Source organism: Pecten maximus, chromosome 15, assembly GCF_902652985.1.
Source record: "Pecten maximus chromosome 15, xPecMax1.1, whole genome shotgun sequence".
NCBI lineage: Eukaryota > Metazoa > Mollusca > Bivalvia > Pectinida > Pectinidae > Pecten > Pecten maximus.
In genome coordinates, this window is record NC_047029.1 from 33,610,973 (window position 1) to 33,632,552 (window position 21,580).

Sequence of the window (21,580 nt, forward strand, 5' to 3'; positions counted from 1 at the left end):
TGACTTTACTTTACTATCGACTTAACGTTATGTTATACGCCAAGGCTCGCAAAAATTAAAAAAAAAAATGTAAAACATCATGCCATGCACTATCACGAACAAGTTTAAATAAATTTCTAATGACATAGTCACAAGTGTAAGATTCTGATTATCACACATATTCAACTCATATTTATGAGAATATAGTGAAAACTAAAAAAATTGTTTCTAACTAGTATGAAGACAGGCGGTTTGGACAGTAAGTGTTTCTATCTCTGATACCATATACTGAATGTATGACGTCACCATAGTATAATTACAATTTACGGTATTTATGACATGGCCGTATTATATGGAAGAACAGACCAGACATGTGACAAAATTAATAAATACGGAAAATCTTGCTAACATTAGCTTCAGCAGCCGGTCCTGTACAATCTGATCAAGTTACTGCTAATTTTTCTTGTCGTTAGTAAGTTCCTATTGGAAAAGAAACTTCCGGTTCCAGAAATGAAAATGGAGATTTGTTGAAGGTAATGTTGCAATAATGATATGACAGTTTTGTGGCATGAATCGTAATTCTAAACGATCATAATTTACAGAATAAATTTAAAGATTTCCATTGGCACAAGTTATTAACAATAATAAGGAATGTTTTGTTTAAAATCAGGAATGATTACAAGTTTCTCGTTAGATTTGTGACATTGTGATTGCGGTTGTGATTGTGATGATTTTGTGCGAACTTTCACATGTACAGGGCTAATTTTCTTATTCAGATAATGCATAATAAGAGTTAACGATTCCAAGAAGAAAGACTGAAATGGCAATGGCCACCAAGGTATGTGATATCAATTGTAAGGTTTTACGCCTACATTGTATACTGTAAGTTGTAGCCGCCACTCGTGGACGTAGTTTAACCTATTTCAATGTAAATATATATTTAAATGCTTGTTAGATTATGTTTATCGTCAATATGTTGAATTATAAATTGTGCAATCTGTGTGACAAATAGATACGGCAATCATTGTTATTAAATAGAAATTAGTTCGCAGTTAAATGTTTTCACTTATATTCTCACAAATATGAGTTGTGTGATAAACAGAATCTTACACTTGTGGCTAGTGCCATATGATATATTATGCTCAGACATAATCAATTTTGTAAGATCCTCTAATTCTGTATTAATTAAGGACTTTTTTTTCTGAAAAGTGCTTTAAAACTAAAAATATTGAAGAATGATCAAATTGACTTAAAACGATTGATTATCTTCAAAGTTTGTTAATATCTTTCTTGGGTTAATACAATGTACACATAAGAGTTATCAATCTCAACAAAAATCCTTAATACTTAGAAAAAAAAATTGGCATAACAACCTGAAATGGTGTCATAATTTAAGTCTGATGCTTTAATTTGTTCATGTTCATTTCTCCTTCATACATATTTCTGTCATATATATTATTTTATTTATTCATGAGCCACCAAAAAATGATTCAAAGGTGATAACTCAAAGATGACCAGCTTATTGTTGAAGGACAAAGACAATTTTACACAGAACCACAATAGACATGGGTTTATTGTTCCAAATATGAACATGTATCGTAAGAATGTGTCCACCAAATCCACAAAAGAAAATTCTCTTAAAGATAAACTATACATTATGGGCTTAATTAATCTGGTTATTTGTTTCAGCTGTTGGCTAGGAAGAGAGTGGTGACTTACCTGCCAAATCTCAGTAGTGCCGTAAAGTATGTAAGAGCCTTCTGTGTTGGAAATGGCAGCAGCAAACCAAGCCAGGATGAATTTGTTCCTGAGGATGTGGCTTTAGGTAATGATATTTTGTAAACGTTGTAATGCTCTTCTTAATACACTTGTACCATTAATGCATGATATGAAAATTTGAACACCTGAACTTTGATTCAAGGTAGGGAGTGAGTTTATTTGTTTTCCATAAATATTATTCCACAATATTCTGAATTCATTTATGTTATATTAGTAGTATGTTATATAGAGCTAGCTGGTACATACATTTGAGAGTTTTGGTGTTTGCATATCATTTTCTTTTTTTAGATTGTTTTCTCTTTTTTTTGTAGACCTAGGACCATTTGGACCTCAGAATAAAAGATTTCCACTTCCAGGATCTATTGGACCAAAATTTGAAAAGTCACCTCAACCTGTAGTTAGCAGAAGTACACCAGAAGTTGATGTTGTTAAACCGTTTCTGGAAAACCAGCCTGAATATCGATATTGTAATGTGCTGGAGCAGATGGTTTTGGTAGGTACCAAAAACTGTACCCATGTTCTGCCATCACATCTTTATATTCTCCTTTTACCAGATTTCCCTGAAGTCGTTTGATGTTTTGTAGACTACCTACATATTTAAGGGTTACACATATAGGTATGTATTATCTGCAGCAATAGGTCACTGAGTTTTGTAAGATCCTGTCTAATCTAATCCACATGGATTCACTCTTGATATTTAACAATCTAATTAAATTCTGGATGGTCATTCTCACTACATTACATGAACATCTAACAACATCCCATATGGGGTCACATTCTGATGACCTTAGAGATATGTATTTCACTTTCAGTGCGAATCGTCAATTTGTCGATGTCATTGAAGCAAACCATTTCGTCACAGTATGCATATATGAAGCAAACCATTTCGGCACAGCATGTATATACATGTAACTATATGCTGTCTGGGACGAAATGATTTGAAACAAATTGACAGATTATGTAACCTATGCACTCTAGTCATGCTTATTCGAACAAATAAAATTCACTTCCAAGATTCTGGAAGTAGTCATTTGATTGGTTAATCCAAAACGTCATCCTGACATGACCCCATATGGGATGTTGTTAGATGTTCATGTAAGGTAGTGAGAATGCCCATCTAGATTTTAATTAGATTGGATATTTAATTGAAGGCTTATTATGTTTAGGTATTTGATTAGTTATAGTGATGTCAGAAACTGACCAATCTTCAGTCAACAATGTAATCTGTATTGTGCATTGTTTTCTTCGAGTCAGTATAACTAAGTTTATCCTGCAAAACTAAGTATACATGTGAATAGACTTGTATATCCAGCAGTATTGGATTTTAAATAATTGACCCCATTCCCAATTGAAATTATTTTATTTTCAAGTCTAAATCCCAAAACTTGTAGTTTACTAATGAAAAAATCTTTCTATCCCAATTCACCAAATTTTTTTCACAAATTGAGACAAAAAGGCCCCATCCCATTAAACCAGTAAGATAAAGCCCTGCTGATGCGTGAGGTGTGATGAGATTGTAATCAAATCAACAGGTCATTTTGGCTTCACAACACAAATTGATTCGGGTAAGCTTTGTGGATGACAGAGTGAAGTGACCAAATTATGAATAAAATCCAACACCGGTTGTGATATAGAAAAGTCTTAATGACTGTGAAACCTACAGATTTTTAGGTAGACACTAATTATAAGACCATTTACATGTGGGGCCGCGATGGCCGACTGGTTAAGGTGTCCCGACACTTTATCACTAGCCCTCTACCTCTGGGTTGTCAGTTTGAAACCTATATGGGGCAGTTGCCAGGTACTGACCGTAGGCCGGTGGTTTTTTTCTCTGCATACCTCCAAAACCTGGCACATCCTTAAATGACCCTAGCTGTTAATAGGACGTTAAACAAAAACAACCCAACCCATTTACCTGTGATACCATAAATATGTTAGAGGTTTTCATGGGGAGATACTTTTAACTTCTCAAAGAACTTGCATTTGCATTCCACAGAATTTCATTCCATTGTTAGATTTTGCATTGTTTTAGGTTCTAACAACAGTTATGGATGACCACCCTTGTGTGATAGCTGCACGTGTGTGGTGATCATGATTGTGTGTGTTGTTGGAGTCTTGTGTATGTTCATGTTTGTCTCCTTGGGACAATGCGGAACTGTTGCTGAGTTTACAGTGTTACCTCACTGAAACATACTGCCAAAGACACCCAGCAGGACATCTCATGTATTTGAAACAAACCATTATATGAACCAAAAGAGTACACATAACACCCGATTCAGATTGTCAGTAAATACAAAATACAAAAAAGGACAGAACATGCAATAGGTCAGTTCGGGTAGGAAGTAAACCAGTAACTAACATAGAGAAGGATACAAAAACAGCAGAATCACCTTCCCTTTGTAATCTGTAGCAAGTTGATGTGGGACAGGTGTTCATTGTTTAGTGTCGAATTATTCGTAATATGGTATATTTATGTGAATGAAGCATTTAAATGGGATATACAATTATTATAAGTAAGAGTGTATATAGATTTCTCCCCATATTATATCTGTTATTAAATCGGATAACAATCATCCGATTTGTTATAAAATTTCCCAATTTGCTTTTTTATTGCTCACTGTGACAAAGTCCAGGGGAGCTATATTGACCCCTGATGTTGGCATTGGTGTTGTCCATAGACAGCTAGGTTAAAGTTTTTATAAACAGTATTGTGTCAATACTAATGGGAATAAAGTTTACAGATTTCACATGCATTCCTTATGACAAAATTTTTCCATTGGAATTAGCTTTGTGAACCTTCTGACCTTGACCGTGACCTTTGACCTACTTAATAAAGAAATCTTAATTTTAACCCACTCGGCAAGCTATATTATCTTCTGACAACTCTTGTTTTATTTAACATAAAAAATTTTTGACTGCAACTGGTGGGTGTGGACTTTGATTCTCCAAGGATGCAGAGAAACGCATGTGTGTATAAGAGGATTTTAAGGATAGTATTTCATGGATTGATGTATACATATGTAGATATAATTATTATTTATGACTTTTATTATGTAAAGTCTCAGGAAGAAGACGGTTTTATGACAGAAGATTCCCATATTCCTCTTCCATCAGACAGACTGGAATATATTGCCCAGGAATGTCCCGACATCATGAAAGTGGGTAAGTGAACAGATTTTATGTCCTGATGTTTTAGGATTACAGACTACATTGTGTTCTAAATTGTGTCTCCAACTTTACTAAATGTGGTTTTTATCTCCGTTTGTCATTGTGTGTCACATTATTTCAGAAACAAATAACCTACAATTACCAGATTTTGTATACACCTGTATCTTCGGATGGTAAGGTGTCCTGTACTGAAATTGATCCACATCTCCTACCGCAACATACAGAGTTATAGCCCTTTGATTTTTTTTCTTTTTTAAAAGTTTGGCTTGAAGTAGGGAATTTGGAAGTACTTGATTTGTGAAACCAGAGATGGTTCAAATCTAGAACATATGTTTACTCTAGCAGATGTACTTAATAAATACACATACTGAAAAAACACATTTCATATATATATAGCAATGTACTTTCCATAATTAATACACTGTTCTTTGAAATATGTTTTATAATTGATGAACTTTGATGTAATGACTCAAAGAATTTGCTGAATTGTTTTGGTATTTCCTAGTTGTTTCTTTCGCACACTTTTCATGCATTTCTTCAAATTCCCTCCTCTCTCCTATTAAAATTGCTCTAATCAAATTGAAATTGAAATTTTCCAGATTTTAAAAACCTTTTCCCTGGTCGTGACATAATGAATGGTACTCTGACACTTGTGACAATCAGTCAAAGGACAGACAATGATATGAGTATGTGGAATACAGATGTGGACGAAGAAAGGGAGGCACTGTTGGCAGCTGTAAGTACTTCAGGGGAGGAAGGGGATCTACAGACTGAATAAGGATAAAGAGGGGGCTGATGAGGGGAGATGAAGAAGGGAGGAGGGATGGAGGGGAGATGAAGAGAGGAGGATAAAAAGGGGGGTGGGGAGGGGAGATGAAGGGAGGTGGATAAAAGGGGGCTGGGGAGGGAGGATGAAGGGAGTAGGATAAAGAGGGTGGGGGAGATGAAGGGAGGTGGATAAAAAGTGAGCTGGGGAGGGGAGATGTAGACTGAAGGAGGATAAAGAGGGGGCTGGGGAGGGGAGATGTAGACTGAAGGAGGATAAAGAGGAGGTTGGGGAGGGGAGATGTAGACTGAAGGAGGATAAAGAGGCGCTGGGGAGGGGAGATGTAGACTGAAGGAGGATAAAGAGGGGGCTGGGGAGGGGAGATGTAGACTGAAGGAGGATAAAGAGGGGGCTGGGGAGGGGAGATGTAGACTGAAGGAGGATAAAGAGGGGGCTGGGGAGGGGAGATGTAGACTGAAGGAGGATAAAGAGGGGGGAGGGGAGGTGTAGACTGAAGGAGGATAAAGAGGGGGCTGGGGAGGAGAGACGTAGACTGAAGGAGGACAAAGAGGGGGGAGGGGAGGTGTAGACTGAAGGAGGATAAAGAGGGGGCTGGGGAGGGGAGATGTAGACTGAAGGAGGATAAAGAGGGGGCTGGGGAGGGAGATGTAGACTGAAGGAGGATAAAGAGGGGGCTGGGGAGGGGAGATGTAGACTGAAGGAGGATAAAGAGGGGGCTGGGGAGGGGAGATGTAGACTGAAGGAGGATAAAGAGGGGGCTGGGGAGGGGAGATGTAGACTGAAGGAGGATAAAGAGGGGGCTGGGGAGGGGAGATGTAGACTGAAGGAGGATAAAGAGGGGGCTGGGAGGGAGATGTAGACTGAAGGAGGATAAAGAGGGGGCCAGGGAGGGGAGATGTAGACTGAAGGAGGATAAAGAGGGGGCCAGGGAGGGGAGATGTAGACTGAAGGAGGATAAAGAGGGGGCTGGGGAGGGGAGATGTAGACTGAAGGAGGATAAAGAGGGGGCTGGGGAGGGGAGATGTAGACTGAAGGAGGATAAAGAGGGGCTGGGGAGGGGAGATGTAGACTGAAGGAGGATAAAGAGGGGGCCAGGGAGGGGAGATGTAGACTGAAGGAGGATAAAGAGGGGGCTGGGGAGGGGAGATGTAGACTGAAGGAGGATAAAGAGGGGGCCTGGGGAGGGGAGATGTAGACTGAAGGAGGATAAAGAGGGGGCTGGGGAGGGGAGATGTAGACTGAAGGAGGATAAAGAGGGGGCTGGGGAGGGGAGATGTAGACTGAAGGAGGATAAAGAGGGGGCTGGGGAGGGGAGATGTAGACTGAAGGAGGATAAAGAGGGGGCCTGGGGAGGGGAGATGTAGACTGAAGGAGGATAAAGAGGGGCTGGGGAGGGGAGATGTAGACTGAAGGAGGATAAAGAGGGGGCCGGGGAGGGGAGATGTAGACTGAAGGAGGATAAAGAGGGGGCCTGGGGAGGGGAGATGTAGACTGAAGGAGGATAAAGAGGGGGCTGGGGAGGGGAGATGTAGACTGAAGGAGGATAAAGAGGGGGCTGGGGAGGGGAGATGTAGACTGAAGGAGGATAAAGAGGGGGCTGGGGAGGGGAGATGTAGACTGAAGGAGGATAAAGAGGGGGCTGGGGAGGGGAAGGTGTAGACTGAAGGAGGATAAAGAGGGGGCTGGGGAGGGGAGATGTAGACTGAAGGAGGATAAAGAGGGGGCTGGGGAGGGGAGATGTAGACTGAAGGAGGATAAAGAGGGGGCTGGGGAGGGGAGATGTAGACTGAGGAGGATAAAGAGGGGGGCTGGGGAGGGGAGATGTAGACTGAAGGAGGATAAAGAGGGGGCTGGGGAGGGGAGATGTAGACTGAAGGAGGATAACGGGGGGGCATGGGGAGGGGAGATGTAGACTGAAGGAGGATAAAGAGGGGGGCTGGGGAGGGGAGATGTAGACTGAAGGAGGATAAAGAGGGGGCTGGGGAGGGGAGATGTAGACTGAAGGAGGATAAGAGGGGCTGGGGGGGGGGAGATGTAGACTGAAGGAGGATAAAGAGGGGGCTGGGGAGGGGAGATGTAGACTGAAGGAGGATAAAGAGGGGGCTGGGGAGGGGGAGATGTAGACTGAAGGAGGATAAAGAGGGGGGCTGGGGAGGGGGAGATGTAGACTGAAGGAGGATAAAGAGGGGGGCTGGGGAGGGAGATGGTAGACTGAAGGAGGATAAAGAGGGGGCTGGGGAGGGGAGATGTAGACTGAAGGAGGATAAAGAGGGGGCTGGGGCGGGGATTGTAGACTGATGGAGGATAAAGAGGGGGTTGGGGAGGGGAGATGTAGACTGAAGGAGGATAAAGAGGGGGCTGGGGAGGGGAGATGTAGACTGAAGGAGGATAAAGAGGGGGCTGGGGAGGGGAGATGTAGACTAGAAGGAGGATAAAGCGGGGCTGGGCCAGGGGGAGATGTAGACTGAAGGAGGATTAAAGAGGGGGCTGGGGAGGGGAGATGTAGACTGAAGGAGGATAAAGAGGGGCTGGGGAGGGCGAGATGTGACTGAAGGAGGATAAGAGGGGGCTGGGAGGGAGGAGATGTAGACTGAAGGAGGATAAAGAGGGGGCCTAGGGAGGGGAGGATGTAATGAGGGGGCTGGCGATGAGGATAAAGAGGAGGAGCGGCAGGAGGGGAGATGTAGACTGAAGGAGGATAAAGAGGGGGCTGGGGAGGGGAGATGTAGACTGAAGGAGGATAAAGAGGGGGCTGGGGAGGGGAGGTGTAGACTGAAGGAGGATAAAGAGGGGGCTGGGGAGGGGAGATGTAGACTGAAGGAGGCATAAAGAGGGGGCTGGGGAGGGGAGATGTAGACTGAAGGAGGATAAAGAGGGGGCTGGGGAGGGGAGATGTAGACTGAAGGAGGATAAAGAGGGGGGAGGGGAGGGGAGATGTAGACTGAAGGAGGATAAAGAGGGGGCCAGGGGAGGGGAGATGTAGACTGAAGGAGGATAAAGAGGGGGCTGGGGAGGGGAGGTGTAGACTGAAGGAGGATAAAGAGGCGCTGGGGAGGGTAGATGTAGACTGAAGGAGGATAAAGAGGGGGCTGGGGAGGGGAGGTTGTAGACTGAAGGAGGATAAAGAGGGGGCTGGGGAGGGGAGATGTAGACTGAAGGAGGATAAAGAGGGGGCTGGGGAGGGGAGATGTAGACTGTAGGAGGATAAAGAGGGGGCTGGGGAGGGGAGATGTAGACTGAAGGAGGATAAAGAGGGGGCTGGGAGGGGGAGATGTAGACTGTAGGAGGATAAAGAGGGGGCTGGGGAGGGGAGATGTAGACTGTAGGAGGATAAAGAGGGGGCTGGGGAGGGGAGATGTAGACTGTAGGAGGATAAAGAGGGGGCTGGGGAGGGGAGATGTAGACTGAAGGAGGATAAAGAGGGGGCCAGGGAGGGGAGATGTAGACTGAAGGAGGATAAAGAGGGGGCTGGGGAGGGGAGATGTAGAATGAAGGGGGATAAAGAGGGGGCTGGGGAGGGGAGATGTAGAATGAAGGGGGATAAAGAGGGGGCTGGGGAGAGGAGGTGTAGATTGAAGTAGGATAAAGAGGGGCTGGAGAGGGGCGATGTAGACTGCAGGAAGATAATGTGGAGATGTGGGAGGGGAGATATATAGTTGAGGAGGAAAAGGAATAAATCAGATCTACTAGACTTCATTTCTACTTAGATTTAAACAAAAAGACATAAATCTGACACGATACTATTAATTATAATCATTGTTGGTAAAAAAGATACTTTTCTGTATTGGTTTATTTTACTGATTGGTTTATTTTACTGATTGGTTACTTTTCTGTATTGGTTTATTTTACTGATTGGTTTATTTTACTGATTGGTTTATTTTACTGATTGGTTTTGTGCCTTGACAGTTTATTCAGGGTGCAAAGGAGATTTGTGAAGCTCTGGAGAGTGGAGGTTACTGGGCGGATTTTATAGATCCTTCGTGTGGAAAACCAGTAAGTACTGTTGATTCTATATACCTGGACTCTCAATTTGAATATTATGTAACACCATGAAACCAGTAAGTAAGATTAATTCTATATACCTGGACTCTCAATTTGTATATATGTAACACAGTAAAACCACCAGGGTGGAAAATTTACAAAAAATAGTGTAACTACAAATGTAAGCCCAGGGGGCCAACCGATAAACTTTGATTCAAAGAAGGGTGTGAGCTCATTGGGAGACATTGGATTGGAATACCATTTTGACTTTTTATCAGACATAGGCTTATTGCTAGATTAACAGACCTTTCTTGTATGTTTGTCGTAAGGTAAAGTTTTAAATTTGCCATAAAAAACATTCATGAATTATTTTTTTCTGACTTTTTTTACTCCGAGACGATCTCGCCCCTAAATGTGGAATTATGTAACTGATCAAGTGATTTATTGAACATATACATGTACTGTTCGTATTCACGAAAAACATTCATTTATAAAACATTTATTTATAAAACATTCATTTATAAAACATTCATTTTCTTTCTTTTTTTCAGTTCCTTGGTCCTCACACAAATGCCACACTGTTTGAAACTGATGAAGCATATCGTAAATTAGGATTTGAAATAGAAGATTTAGGGTGCTGCAAAGTTATAAGGCACCATTTATGGGGAACAAAATGCTATGTAGGATGTTTGTTTACCAATGCACCCCTCTCACACCCGATCATAGAGGTGATGACAGACTCCTAGCGATGGCAACCCTGCCATGTCTTTCAGGTGTGGTGTAACAGTGTACAGACAACCTGTTGATGTTAACACACAATCAACTTTTTTTTCTGACATGAAATTTAAAAAAAACATGATTCCACATTCTAAGTAATTTTATGTGAGAAAAAATTTTAATTGTGAATAAGGCGGCAGTATTTCTTGAGACGTTAGAAAATTGGGAGTAATATCTGGTATGGTGAAGGTTGAGCTGTATGCTCCTGTGATATGTGTGTGTGTGTGCTGGGGAAGATAACATTCTTCATTTATTATTCAAGTTTTGTGTTTGGAGAATTTAATCTTGGGAAATTGCAAAGTAAGTTTCCTTAATATCTGGAAAATAAATGTACATCCACTTATACCCAGATGGAGAATTTGATTTTACTACTCAGTTCATAGTTCTCTGATTCAACAATATTCTTGTTATTAGAAGTTACCTGAATTGGTTTTAAGAAAAGGTAGTAAAATGGGAAAAAAAAGTTTTAGATATTATTGGCTGATATTTTAGATGATTGACAGTTAAAGGTCATACTGCTGTGTCAGTAATTCGAAGTATTCATGACTCTTGTGTTTGTTGATATGATAGTTGTATAAGTATCCATGAATTAGTAAATTAATTCATGAATGTCAAGAGTGTCAAATAAAAACAATGTTTTAAAGATCTGTTTCTTTATTTTTATTTTTGGAATCACTTCATCTGTGTAGAATTATTTACCTGTCCTGTACCCAATGTAACATCAGATGATGGGTTGTTAAGTCGCCTTCATCTGTATAGAATTATTTACCTGTCCTGTACCCAATGTAACATCAGATAGTGGGTTGTTAAGTCACCTTCATCTGTGGTCTGTTGTCTATCCATCCATAAATATTCCTTGTTATCGCAGTTTCTTTAGAAGCACTGGAAAGATACTTCACAAACTTAATAAGTTCCCTCTGACCCAAGTTGTATACAATTGGGACCAATTGTGATTTTGACAGTTGAAAGTTATTGTTGCTTTTTCTCACAAAGCTTGTTTTATCTTTCTCAGATTTTATATGATGATTCCCCGTGTTTTAAAAGATGAGGCAAGTAGAGAAAAGATCAGTCTTACATAGATCCAAAGAAGTTCAATGGTGTGCACTTCAGGATCTTATTTCTTTCAACAAATTGATTCCTTGAAATAATTATCTCAATAAATAAGACCCATTTTCATGATATTGGTCAAGAGTCACACTGAGATGAAGGATTATAAGACGTTATCAGATGAATGACCGTGACCTATTTTCAAGGTCACAGGTATCAATTGTGTAAAATCTGTAAAGGATGTCTTTAATTAACCCTGAGTACCCAGCTTCATCTTGATATATTGGTACTAGTATGCTGGGATGAAGAACTATGGTGTTTACTTAAATGAATTTAACTTATTATCAAAATCATGTTAATATTACTTGAATGACCTTCACCTATTATCAAAATCATGTTTAAATTAATTGAATGACTTTGACCTATTGCCAAAATCAAAAGTGAGAAATGAACATTTTGGATCATATTTAAATGACCTCAAATGGAAAAACCAAAGCCAAGATTGATGAAATTTGAGCGTTAGTAATACGCTGGGACAAAGGTTAGCATGAGGCTGACTCACTTTTGAGGTCATATGGAACAAATGTGGAAAAAAAGAAAAAGATTCCTAACTAAGAGGCAGATCTTAATATTACTAGTAGGAAGACCAGATAAAAGACTTTGAAGAATGACCTTGACTTATATATAATTACTTTGAAGGTCACAGAGAATAAATATATTACAACTTTTAAACTGCTTCTTCAGAATAACTAAGAGGCACCGTGTTATGGGGTTTGACCAACAACATGTAGAGTTGAATGACCGACAAAAGATACAAATAATATAGGTCAGTTGCATCTTTGATTTCAAGTCACATGACAACCAAGGACATCATCTTGTGAAAAGACGAAAGGTTCATTGGTCACCGAGTTCTATTACTGATAGATGATGCTTTGCTTTCAAACTTACATTTAACACATCTCAACCATTTGGTATTGAAAGTGGGTCAATGTTTATTTAAACTAGAACACTGACAGGTCAGCAATGGTCATAAGGTGTGGCTATATACAGGTATCCCCCATAATCATCAAGAAGCCAGCTGCCTTTATTGAGCCACAAGAAAAATATACATTATACATGTATTATGATGTGACTGCTTTCTTTTCATCTCTATTTTCCTGTATAATACTTGTTTGTTACATTCAGTTTGTTTGATCTGAACCTTAAAAAACCCACCTCAAACAGCCTAGGATATTGTGTCCTTCAAATGGCCTTGACCTTTGACCCAGTGACCTTGATCTTTGGTCAGTTGACTATCCGTTTAATTCCAATCGACTTTGCAACAAAATATTCAGCAGTGAAAAGATGCAAAATCTTAACTTGGCATTTGACCCAGTAAACATGAGCTGTTTAGTTTAATCCTTATTTAGTTCAGACCAATTTCGCTTCATCATGTCATAACAAAATGTCCATCAGTGAATAGATGCAAAATTTGACCACAATCTTTGAGCTTAATGACATTGACTTCGACCTTTGACATTGATTTTTATGGAGGCGTTTACGCCTGCCATATTACAATCACCTACGAGTTGTGACGTCACAATCTCTCACTTTTATTTTCGTTATATTTCCTTTCACAGTTCATTTTGTAGTTTCTTTCGGTTCATATATGATGTAGTTGAACTATATATACATTTATGAAAACTATCAAGACTACAAATAAAGTTCTATTACATGAAAAAAGGTATATTCAGTATAAATTTCTCTTCGGCGGAAGCCCGGAATTTGAGACCTCTGGTGGTAATTTCTATAACTAGGGGTAATGATTCGCTTATACTATTAGTTCCAAGTATGAGGCACGTCATTGTAGTCCGTCATTCAAAGTAGATGTGCACAGAAATGTATTAACTATGCTTATAATGTTGTGAACATTTCAGGAACTATTTTGAATAAACAATAAGAATAATGTCTTGTAAATATCTACACCTGCATCGATTTTTGCAAATCTATATCGAAAATACTGTTTGAAGGGAGATAACTGCGAGATTCTGACGTTACCTTACAGAGGACACTTGTTTAACTACTAGGAATAAAGACGGCATAACAACCAAGCGCAAACAAATTCACGATTTTCATAATACCCTCCAGGTTTTGGCTAACAACATTTCTTTTGTTTACAACTTGGTAGTTTGTTCACGAGATTTTATGAGATTTGGTCCGATATTTAGCGATCACGTGTTCCGTTTGTTTTCGTGAGCGAGCACTCTGTCAAAATGGAGGCACGTGGACACGGGCTTCACACGAAGCATCAAAGTGTGATGTTTGTCGCTAGAAATTAATATCTATCAACATGAATTAAAGGCAAGTTGCTTACAAAGTTTAAATCTGTTTGTTGACCTACTGAAATAAGCGTTTGTTTATTTAGGACGAAACTGTTTACGATAAGTTGTTCAAGCCTGGCCAGACCACAAAATCACAATATCTACTGCGATTATAGTCCGAATTTTCTGACGATCTTCCTATATACTATATGCAGACTTTAATCAGCGATATCAACACCAGAACCCTTCGGATTACTGCGATAACTGATCGAAGTCCCTGTGTTTCAAATCTATGAATCGGTAGACCTAACGTGATCGGTGATGGCGTGATGGAATTCGATCGTTTATTTTTTTAAACTAAGAAAACTGGCACATATCTGTAGTGGTGGTCATTTGTGCTGTACCTTCCCCGACAGAGACAATATACATAATCTGGGCTTTTGTGATAAGGTTTACTGCAGTAGCTACTCGCACTCGTAATATATATGAAAATGCTAAATTATTGTTGAACCAGCTTGTCTTATTTATATATTATTCAGCTCACGATTCAACCTTTTCAAATGTTTTCATGTAATATAACTTTTTGTTGTTTTCATGTAAAATGATAAATACATGTATATCTATTGGCAATCGATATATCAAATCCATATAATATAAGACTTTCTCAAATATCAATATTCCTCATAACTTTCAAATAAATCTATATTTGCTTTTGAAATTTAATTAAAAATGTTTGATTTTCATGTCACGAACAAATCCCTTAAAATGATCATCAATCTCCTTATTGGTCTCCAGAAAGTGTGAAAATAAATGAAACTTTTTTGTCAATAATTCTATTTATTATGAATTCATGTATAACCATTTAGGTTTTTTTCCAATGTTGACCTTTAAAACTATATATATACAAGCAACAATCTGTGGGATGTCAAATATGGAAGGCTATATAGCTGTTTCAGGATAAATTGCCAAAAATGCTTATAAGTACTGTTTCTTATCACTGATCACATATATTGGGTTTTTGACTATTATGTGTTATTGCTACTGAAGTGTGAATTTTTTCGGCTTAAGTGATAATGTATTTCTTTGTACTTGTGTGCAACAGACATCGATATCGCAAGAGTTTAATTCTCCTACATATAATATTGACTCCTACAAAAAGAAGTTGAGTGATCATGAGTGGTTGACTACGAGAGGCATTTTATCAAATCTCATATTGACCATACTGATTGCTCATGATCATATTTCATCCGGCCTAGTAAACTCTAGAAAAAAACATCTTAATTTATGAAAGTAGCTAACTCCTTTAATGTATGTGTAAAAATTAAGTATATATATATATCGTACAAAACATCAAACTTCTAATATGGTAGATATGAAACATACATTTAGGCTGACTGCCTGATAATATGATACAATTTGTACAGAGTTTACAATCCTTTGACATTCAGCTCATAATATATACACCATTATAATTTGATCTGTCGTCATGCGTCGGTCTTCTTCTTAAGACCAAGATATCGCAGAATGGTGTACAAAAGGTTCTTAAGCTATTTTATCAAAATTGTTAATTTCATGGCCCCCTATGTGTCGCATTCCCCTTGGGGAGAGGATGCATTTTACTATAGTTTATATAGGAAACTCATCACACATATTTTAGCATAATTTGTTTCATTTTCATTGGAAATTGGTTAGCACGTGGTTAGGGCAAACTTTTCTCAATGATATATTGTCGGAGAATGTCAAGGCCAACGACTTGTTATGGTTTCGAATGTCAAAAATAAAAATCTTATATTGATTATTTTTTTCATTTCATATGAAAGAACATAGTCCACTGAAACAGAATGTGCATATTTTATTGTCATCAGATAAAAATATGGCAGAAAGATATGGCACTTGGAAAAGAATCATAAAGCTATTTTCTCCAGCCAAAATTAAAAAATAATCCAAAATTGCAGAATAAAGGTTTCTGCTCTTTTATCTATAATATACACATGAAGGCTTGATGTTTGGCGCATCGATAACGTATGGCTGGCTACAAATGTTATACTTATATTTGACGTTGACCTTCATTTAAGGTCACGGGGGTCAAATGATGAAGAAAATTGAAAGTTCTTTCAAAATTATTAATTTGGGTCACATTTTAAAGAATCAGCCCTTTTAAAGGTGTGTGCAATGTATCAAGGTCAAATAATCAAAATGACGCAGATATGGCACTTTTAAAAAGAAATTCCTACCAAAATGAAAAAATGACCCAAAAACTGCACATACACATGAAGGCTGGATATTTGGCAAACAGATACATGTAACATGTGTAACTGGCTACAAATATTGAGTTTATCTCTCTGACCTTGACCTTCATTCACATTTTAAAGAACCGGCTCTTATGAAGGTGTGTGCGAAGTTTCAAGGGCAAATTATTAAAAATGATGCAGACATGCCCTTTAAAGAATGTTTTCTTGCCAAAATCAAAAATTATCCTTAAACTGCAATTCAATTGTTGGCTCAAAAGGGGTCAATTTGGCTCAATTGACATAAATAACTTCTTCTTTGAAACTAAGCAATCGATATAGCTCATACTTGACTGGTAGCATCCTTTTGGGTAGGGATTCAAAATTGTAAAAATGGTGGGGTTGATCCCCGTGGGGGGGGGGGGAGGGGGGGGGCAGGGTCAAAAGGGGTCAATTGGTTTCTCTGAAACTAAGTTATGGATATAACTCACATTGGTGTGGTAGCAATCCCTATGGGGTTGTACCCAAAGTCAATTTCATTTCATGGATTAATTGCACAATTTGGTATAAAACCTACATTTGTATGGTAGCATGGTTATGGGGTGGGTATTCAAAATTGTACGAATGTTGGGGTTAACCTCCCAGGGGCTGAAGGATGGGACCAAAATAGGTCAATTTCGCTAAATTGACATTTTTACACAATCCTGATGTAAAAATAGGCCCAGGGTTCTTTCCCCACCCCAAGGGACTTATACAATCATATTGAATTGATATCAAATATGAAAGTTTTCTTCAATATTTTGCATGTAAAACGCTGTATATTTATACAGCTACTAGGCTATTATCTACATCTTGGTGGTAAATTAAAAAGCAACAAATCACAGTTTATTGTTAATATTGACATTGGATCTATTAAAATAGATGGAATTGATATCTAATTTTGAAATAATTGTCCTTAAAAATGAGGTCTTTGTTAAAAAAAAGTGTAATAACTTTTAAAAGCTGTCAATCTAATTTTGATATTTAATTCTAAGATCAAAATAGAAAGGAATAAACAATTTTGTTAACAAGATATTGAAAGACATTGTACACTTTCAACAAAAAAGTAGCAGACACTCCCTGTATTTTCAATACATATCGTGTATTGCTATAACTTATCGAAATGCATATCTTATTGTTTCGTCATTTCTAATACCCAGGCCTATAAAATACATAAATGCAAATTTTGAACTACTTAAGTATAAAAGATGGTTTAAAGTATGAATGTTAATGACATGTACCTAAGTAGACGTTGATTTGAAAAAATTTAAAATGTTTGACTTTTTAAGTAAAGGTTTGATTGAAATAAGAAATGTTTAACTTCTTTTAGAAGTAGGTTTGCAACTTTTCAGATGGTTAAAACCATTATGTACATCGGAACAGTCTAAACCATTACATTCATCAGGACTGTGAAAACCATTATGTCCGGTTGGTTTGACACATTTAAGTGGAAATGTTTAGTCATGTTGATATCAGTTTAATTTGTATTCTTGCTTTATTTCAAATATCTCCTTTTACATCTGACTAACGCCTCCTACAGTACTTTCAGTACTTTGATTAACTTTGGATTATGTTTTTGTGTCTTTATGAACAAATATGACCCTGTGCCTCTTGGTTATTGAGAAGTAGTTAAAAGACAATGACCCCAGTGACATCGAAAGTTCTTCTCAGGTGACTCCAAGTGTACCCGGAATGATTTGCTATATTAAGCTTATAAAATGCAATTTAGGACGAAACTAAAAATGCTGAAAGTGCGACTTTCATAGCGACTTTAGTTTTTTTCGAGAAAAATCGCAATTACTCTAAAATTACTCACGATATAAAATGGTGAATTTGTAGACAGTTCCGTTTTGAAAAGATTACAACTTTTGTTTTTTCTATATTTAGTTCAAGTTTCCATGTATTACAATATTGTTCAATAATTAATAATTGTTGTAAACCATCTGGTGTTTCTGATAACAAAACTGTGTCATCAGCGTATAAAATGATAACAAGTTTTAGATACATCCCGATATTGTCGATACATAATTTGTCTAAAGCTTTAAGACAGTTCACATATTTTTCAACAAGATAAATTTCTAAATCATTAAGATAAATTGAAAACAAAAAAGGCGACAATTTTCCTCTCGTTTTAAACCGATCTGACAATTGAATAAATCGGACTGTTTCCATACATATTTAACACACGATTTGGCATCTTCATAAAACATAGAAATAATATTAAAAAACAATTCCAGAGACATTGATTAAGTAGAGTATATTACATGTTTAATGTGCATGGAAACCAAACACGTCAACTCACAAGCAATTATCGGCGCGTGCAGATTAGAACGCCAGAAATCACAGACACCTGTGGTGCAGTGACAGGTGTGAAGAGCTTGTGGATCGTAATTTCACACCTGGTAATAATTTAGCAGTATACTAACCCACTCAAAGTTGAGTATAATACCTAATTCTCCGAACGTCATGTTTGTATATTTTATCATATTTTAAAGTCCTCTTTTAAGAGAAGGCATGACTTGCGACACACGACTGGAAAGTCAAATCACAAGGATCTCAATCACTTCACGATAATTTAGTTAACGAAACACATACATAACATACACTTTAATCATTGCGAGTTTAATAAGTTTGTAGTATTGATATCAATTAGTCACAATGGACTAAACTGTATGTCCCCTTTTTTTATGTTATTATACACTATCAAATAAACGGAGCTAAAATTATGGTTTTAATAATTACCTATGATATGTACCTGTATGCAAATAATATAATTGATGCGAAGCACTTTTACATAATTTCGCTGACAATAATCGTATATTTATCTTTTTTCAAACATCGTCGGTAAACCATGAAACCATGATATGCTAAAAAATAGAAGTACGTTATAGGTTCCAACACTGGCTTTCCTACGGGAAAGATTAGTCTATTGTAGAACATGACGAATATATATAATATATTACTTTTTGCATCTTTCATGATTAAAAGCGGGTATTGTATAGAATGCAATACATAAGTTTACTGTACGTGTGTATCGTCTTGTCTTACAAATCAGTGTATCCAGAACAGTGTTGTTGGTATGTTTATTTGAATATTATTAGTGAATAAAATTGCACATTATTTTATAGAAATAATTGTTGATGCCGTGTTCCTTTTCGTAGTAATGAGTAAGAAATGGCAAACACATAACTAATATAAGTTTATTGGTGATTGACCGATTATTGTATCGTGTATAACATGTATGTCCCTGGTATAACCAGAGACTATATACATTGTATGTCTCTGGTATAACACATCCGTCTGTGTTACCCAAGCGGTCATTTTCAGAGTCCATTTCACTAAGATTTAATTTTCTTAAAGACTCAAACTGATACGGATAGATTCCATCTTCTTATCGACAATATTCGCCAAAGTCATATCAACCTCAAAACTCATGTCCAGATACCGTTACTCCGTTAAACCAGAGACCTATACAAGTCTCTGGTTAAACCTGTGACGTATTCAGAGTGCCTGACCGCGTACGCTGACGGCGTACTTTTGATCTGCGATATCTCGACACTCGGCCAACCGATTTTGATGCGGTTTGCGACGTTGTTACACAGAATAACATATTAGAATATACTTTTTCGTTCCGGGTAAACTTTAACAACGGGTATGACGGGACGAAATAATAATATGCGTTCATTGCCAAAACGCGCTGTTGTACTACATTGCACTATACTGCTGTACTTATAATGTACGCTTATGTCGTGCAGTGCATCGGTGCAATTCACCGTGTGTATCACACGATGTGCCAAAAGTGTCAAAATGAAAAATGCATAAATATGGACTGGAACCAAAAGAATCATCAATGCTAAAAGTTGCTTAAAAAGGTACAGATGTGTATACAAATTACATATAAATTGTACAATATGGTGATACAACCTTTAAGAGTCAAAGATCGGTCATGAATTAGGAGATCTACATACTTCTTGGAATTTCCATGGGAAATATTGCACGTGGCGGACGGAGAGACAACGCCATCATCAAATTTGTTTTGCAAGTTATACAGCTCGGCCAATAATGGGGTATACATTGTATTTTCAAAAATTGAGGATTCTGACGTTGTCATCCGTGCAGTAAAAAGCGCTCCAAAATAGTTAACGACAGTATCGAAGCCTTTCTTGAACATTATGATATATAACACATGCGTTTCTAGATTGGCACGAGGTAGGATATAGCTACAGAATCGAACAAATTTATTTGTTATCTTATAGGAGTAATATTTGGTCACTCACAATATTCAAACATAAAAGTTGTGACATTTTATCTGTTTTGTTGAACACGTGTTTTCAAAGTTACCGTAATATGAGCGGCCATCAGTTGTTCCGATTTCAAGTTAGGGCGAGATACGGCACCAAACAAGGTTTGAAATTTTACCCTCCGAGACAGTACCACTTATTGTTTGTGTCGTGTAGTCAACACTTCGGATGTTCTTGTCTCAGACGATTTATTGATTATGTAGTGTAAGGTACCTTCCAGCAGCTATGCCATGCTCCGGCATCCCAAAACCTGTCCACTCCCTTCGATTTCCTCCTTTTGATATGAAGATTTAATAGTGTTTATAAATGAAGCCTTAAATACCTTACCAGGCAACCAAATTGTTAGAGTTTTAAATGAAAAAAAATTACGCAAACACTAAATTTGAGTTAAATATTGTACTGTAATATGTTCAGTAGAAGTTTATATAATTATACCTAGAACTGGTAAATAATCATATCTAAATGTACACATGTTAGCTAATTTGCCAATAATTAGATGGACCTCGGTTCTCTAAACAACTTTGATGTTATCTATACTATGTCCATGTAATACTGGTTGTATCCAATTATCTTTGTGTAGTTATAATTAATGTGGTGTTTACATGTAGACTTCAGGTCACGAACCCCATAACCATATTAAGTTAGGGGAAATCTATCTGTCCGGCCAATGCACATCATGAACATATAAAAGAGTAGCCTTCTATTGAAACTATGTCGCTCTTACCCGTCTGCGTACGGATACATCATATACCCACCTGCACCAATAAACAGAGGAACCTCAACTCTACGACTTCATCTTTATTCAACTCTACAACATCCACATCTACAATCTAAACCACAAAAAGCACAGAAGATTATTATATTTTAATATTGTTGTTTTATCATATAGATTCTACAATTTTCATAAATTGTTAATCAACACTTTCAATTCAGTGAGTTTTAGCCCTATTTTTTCGTAGACTATCAGTACAGTTTCCCTTAGACAAAAAAGGTGTTTTCCAAAAAATTTCAGTGATACATGTATTTTCCCAAATGGAAAACAGTAATAAGATAACTACTAAGTATATTAAACTGAAAGTTAAATGAAGTGTGGGCGGAGAGAAGTTTTCATAACTAGTTCGGTTCATTGAGCCACTTTTTCAACCTGGATAAGATACAATAGGATCAGTCGAAATACTATAAGACGTGGAACAT

The 21,580-nt window shown here is 37.7% G+C and overlaps 1 protein-coding gene across 1 annotated transcript; it reads left to right on the forward strand.

The window, feature by feature from the left end:
* The first annotated feature begins 422 nt into the window (after positions 1-422).
* On the forward strand, positions 423-10,542 carry LOC117343864 (methylmalonic aciduria and homocystinuria type D protein, mitochondrial-like). The gene is made up of 8 exons (XM_033906410.1): positions 423-512; positions 756-817; positions 1,669-1,804; positions 2,070-2,251; positions 4,818-4,920; positions 5,526-5,662; positions 9,620-9,706; positions 10,246-10,542. The coding sequence occupies exons 2-8, from the start codon at positions 800-802 to the stop codon at positions 10,438-10,440; spliced, it is 858 nt and encodes a 285-aa protein (XP_033762301.1). The 5' UTR covers positions 423-512; positions 756-799; the 3' UTR covers positions 10,441-10,542.
* Positions 10,543-21,580: the final 11,038 nt, after the last annotated feature.

Excerpts from the sequence above, each read along its gene's own strand:
- LOC117343864 (XM_033906410.1), top strand. Across the intron at positions 1,805-2,069 it reads TCCTGAGGATGTGGCTTTAG|ACCTAGGACCATTTGGACCT; the intron begins GTAATGATATTT and ends TTTTTTTTGTAG. Across the intron at positions 5,663-9,619 it reads GGGAGGCACTGTTGGCAGCT|TTTATTCAGGGTGCAAAGGA; the intron begins GTAAGTACTTCA and ends GTGCCTTGACAG.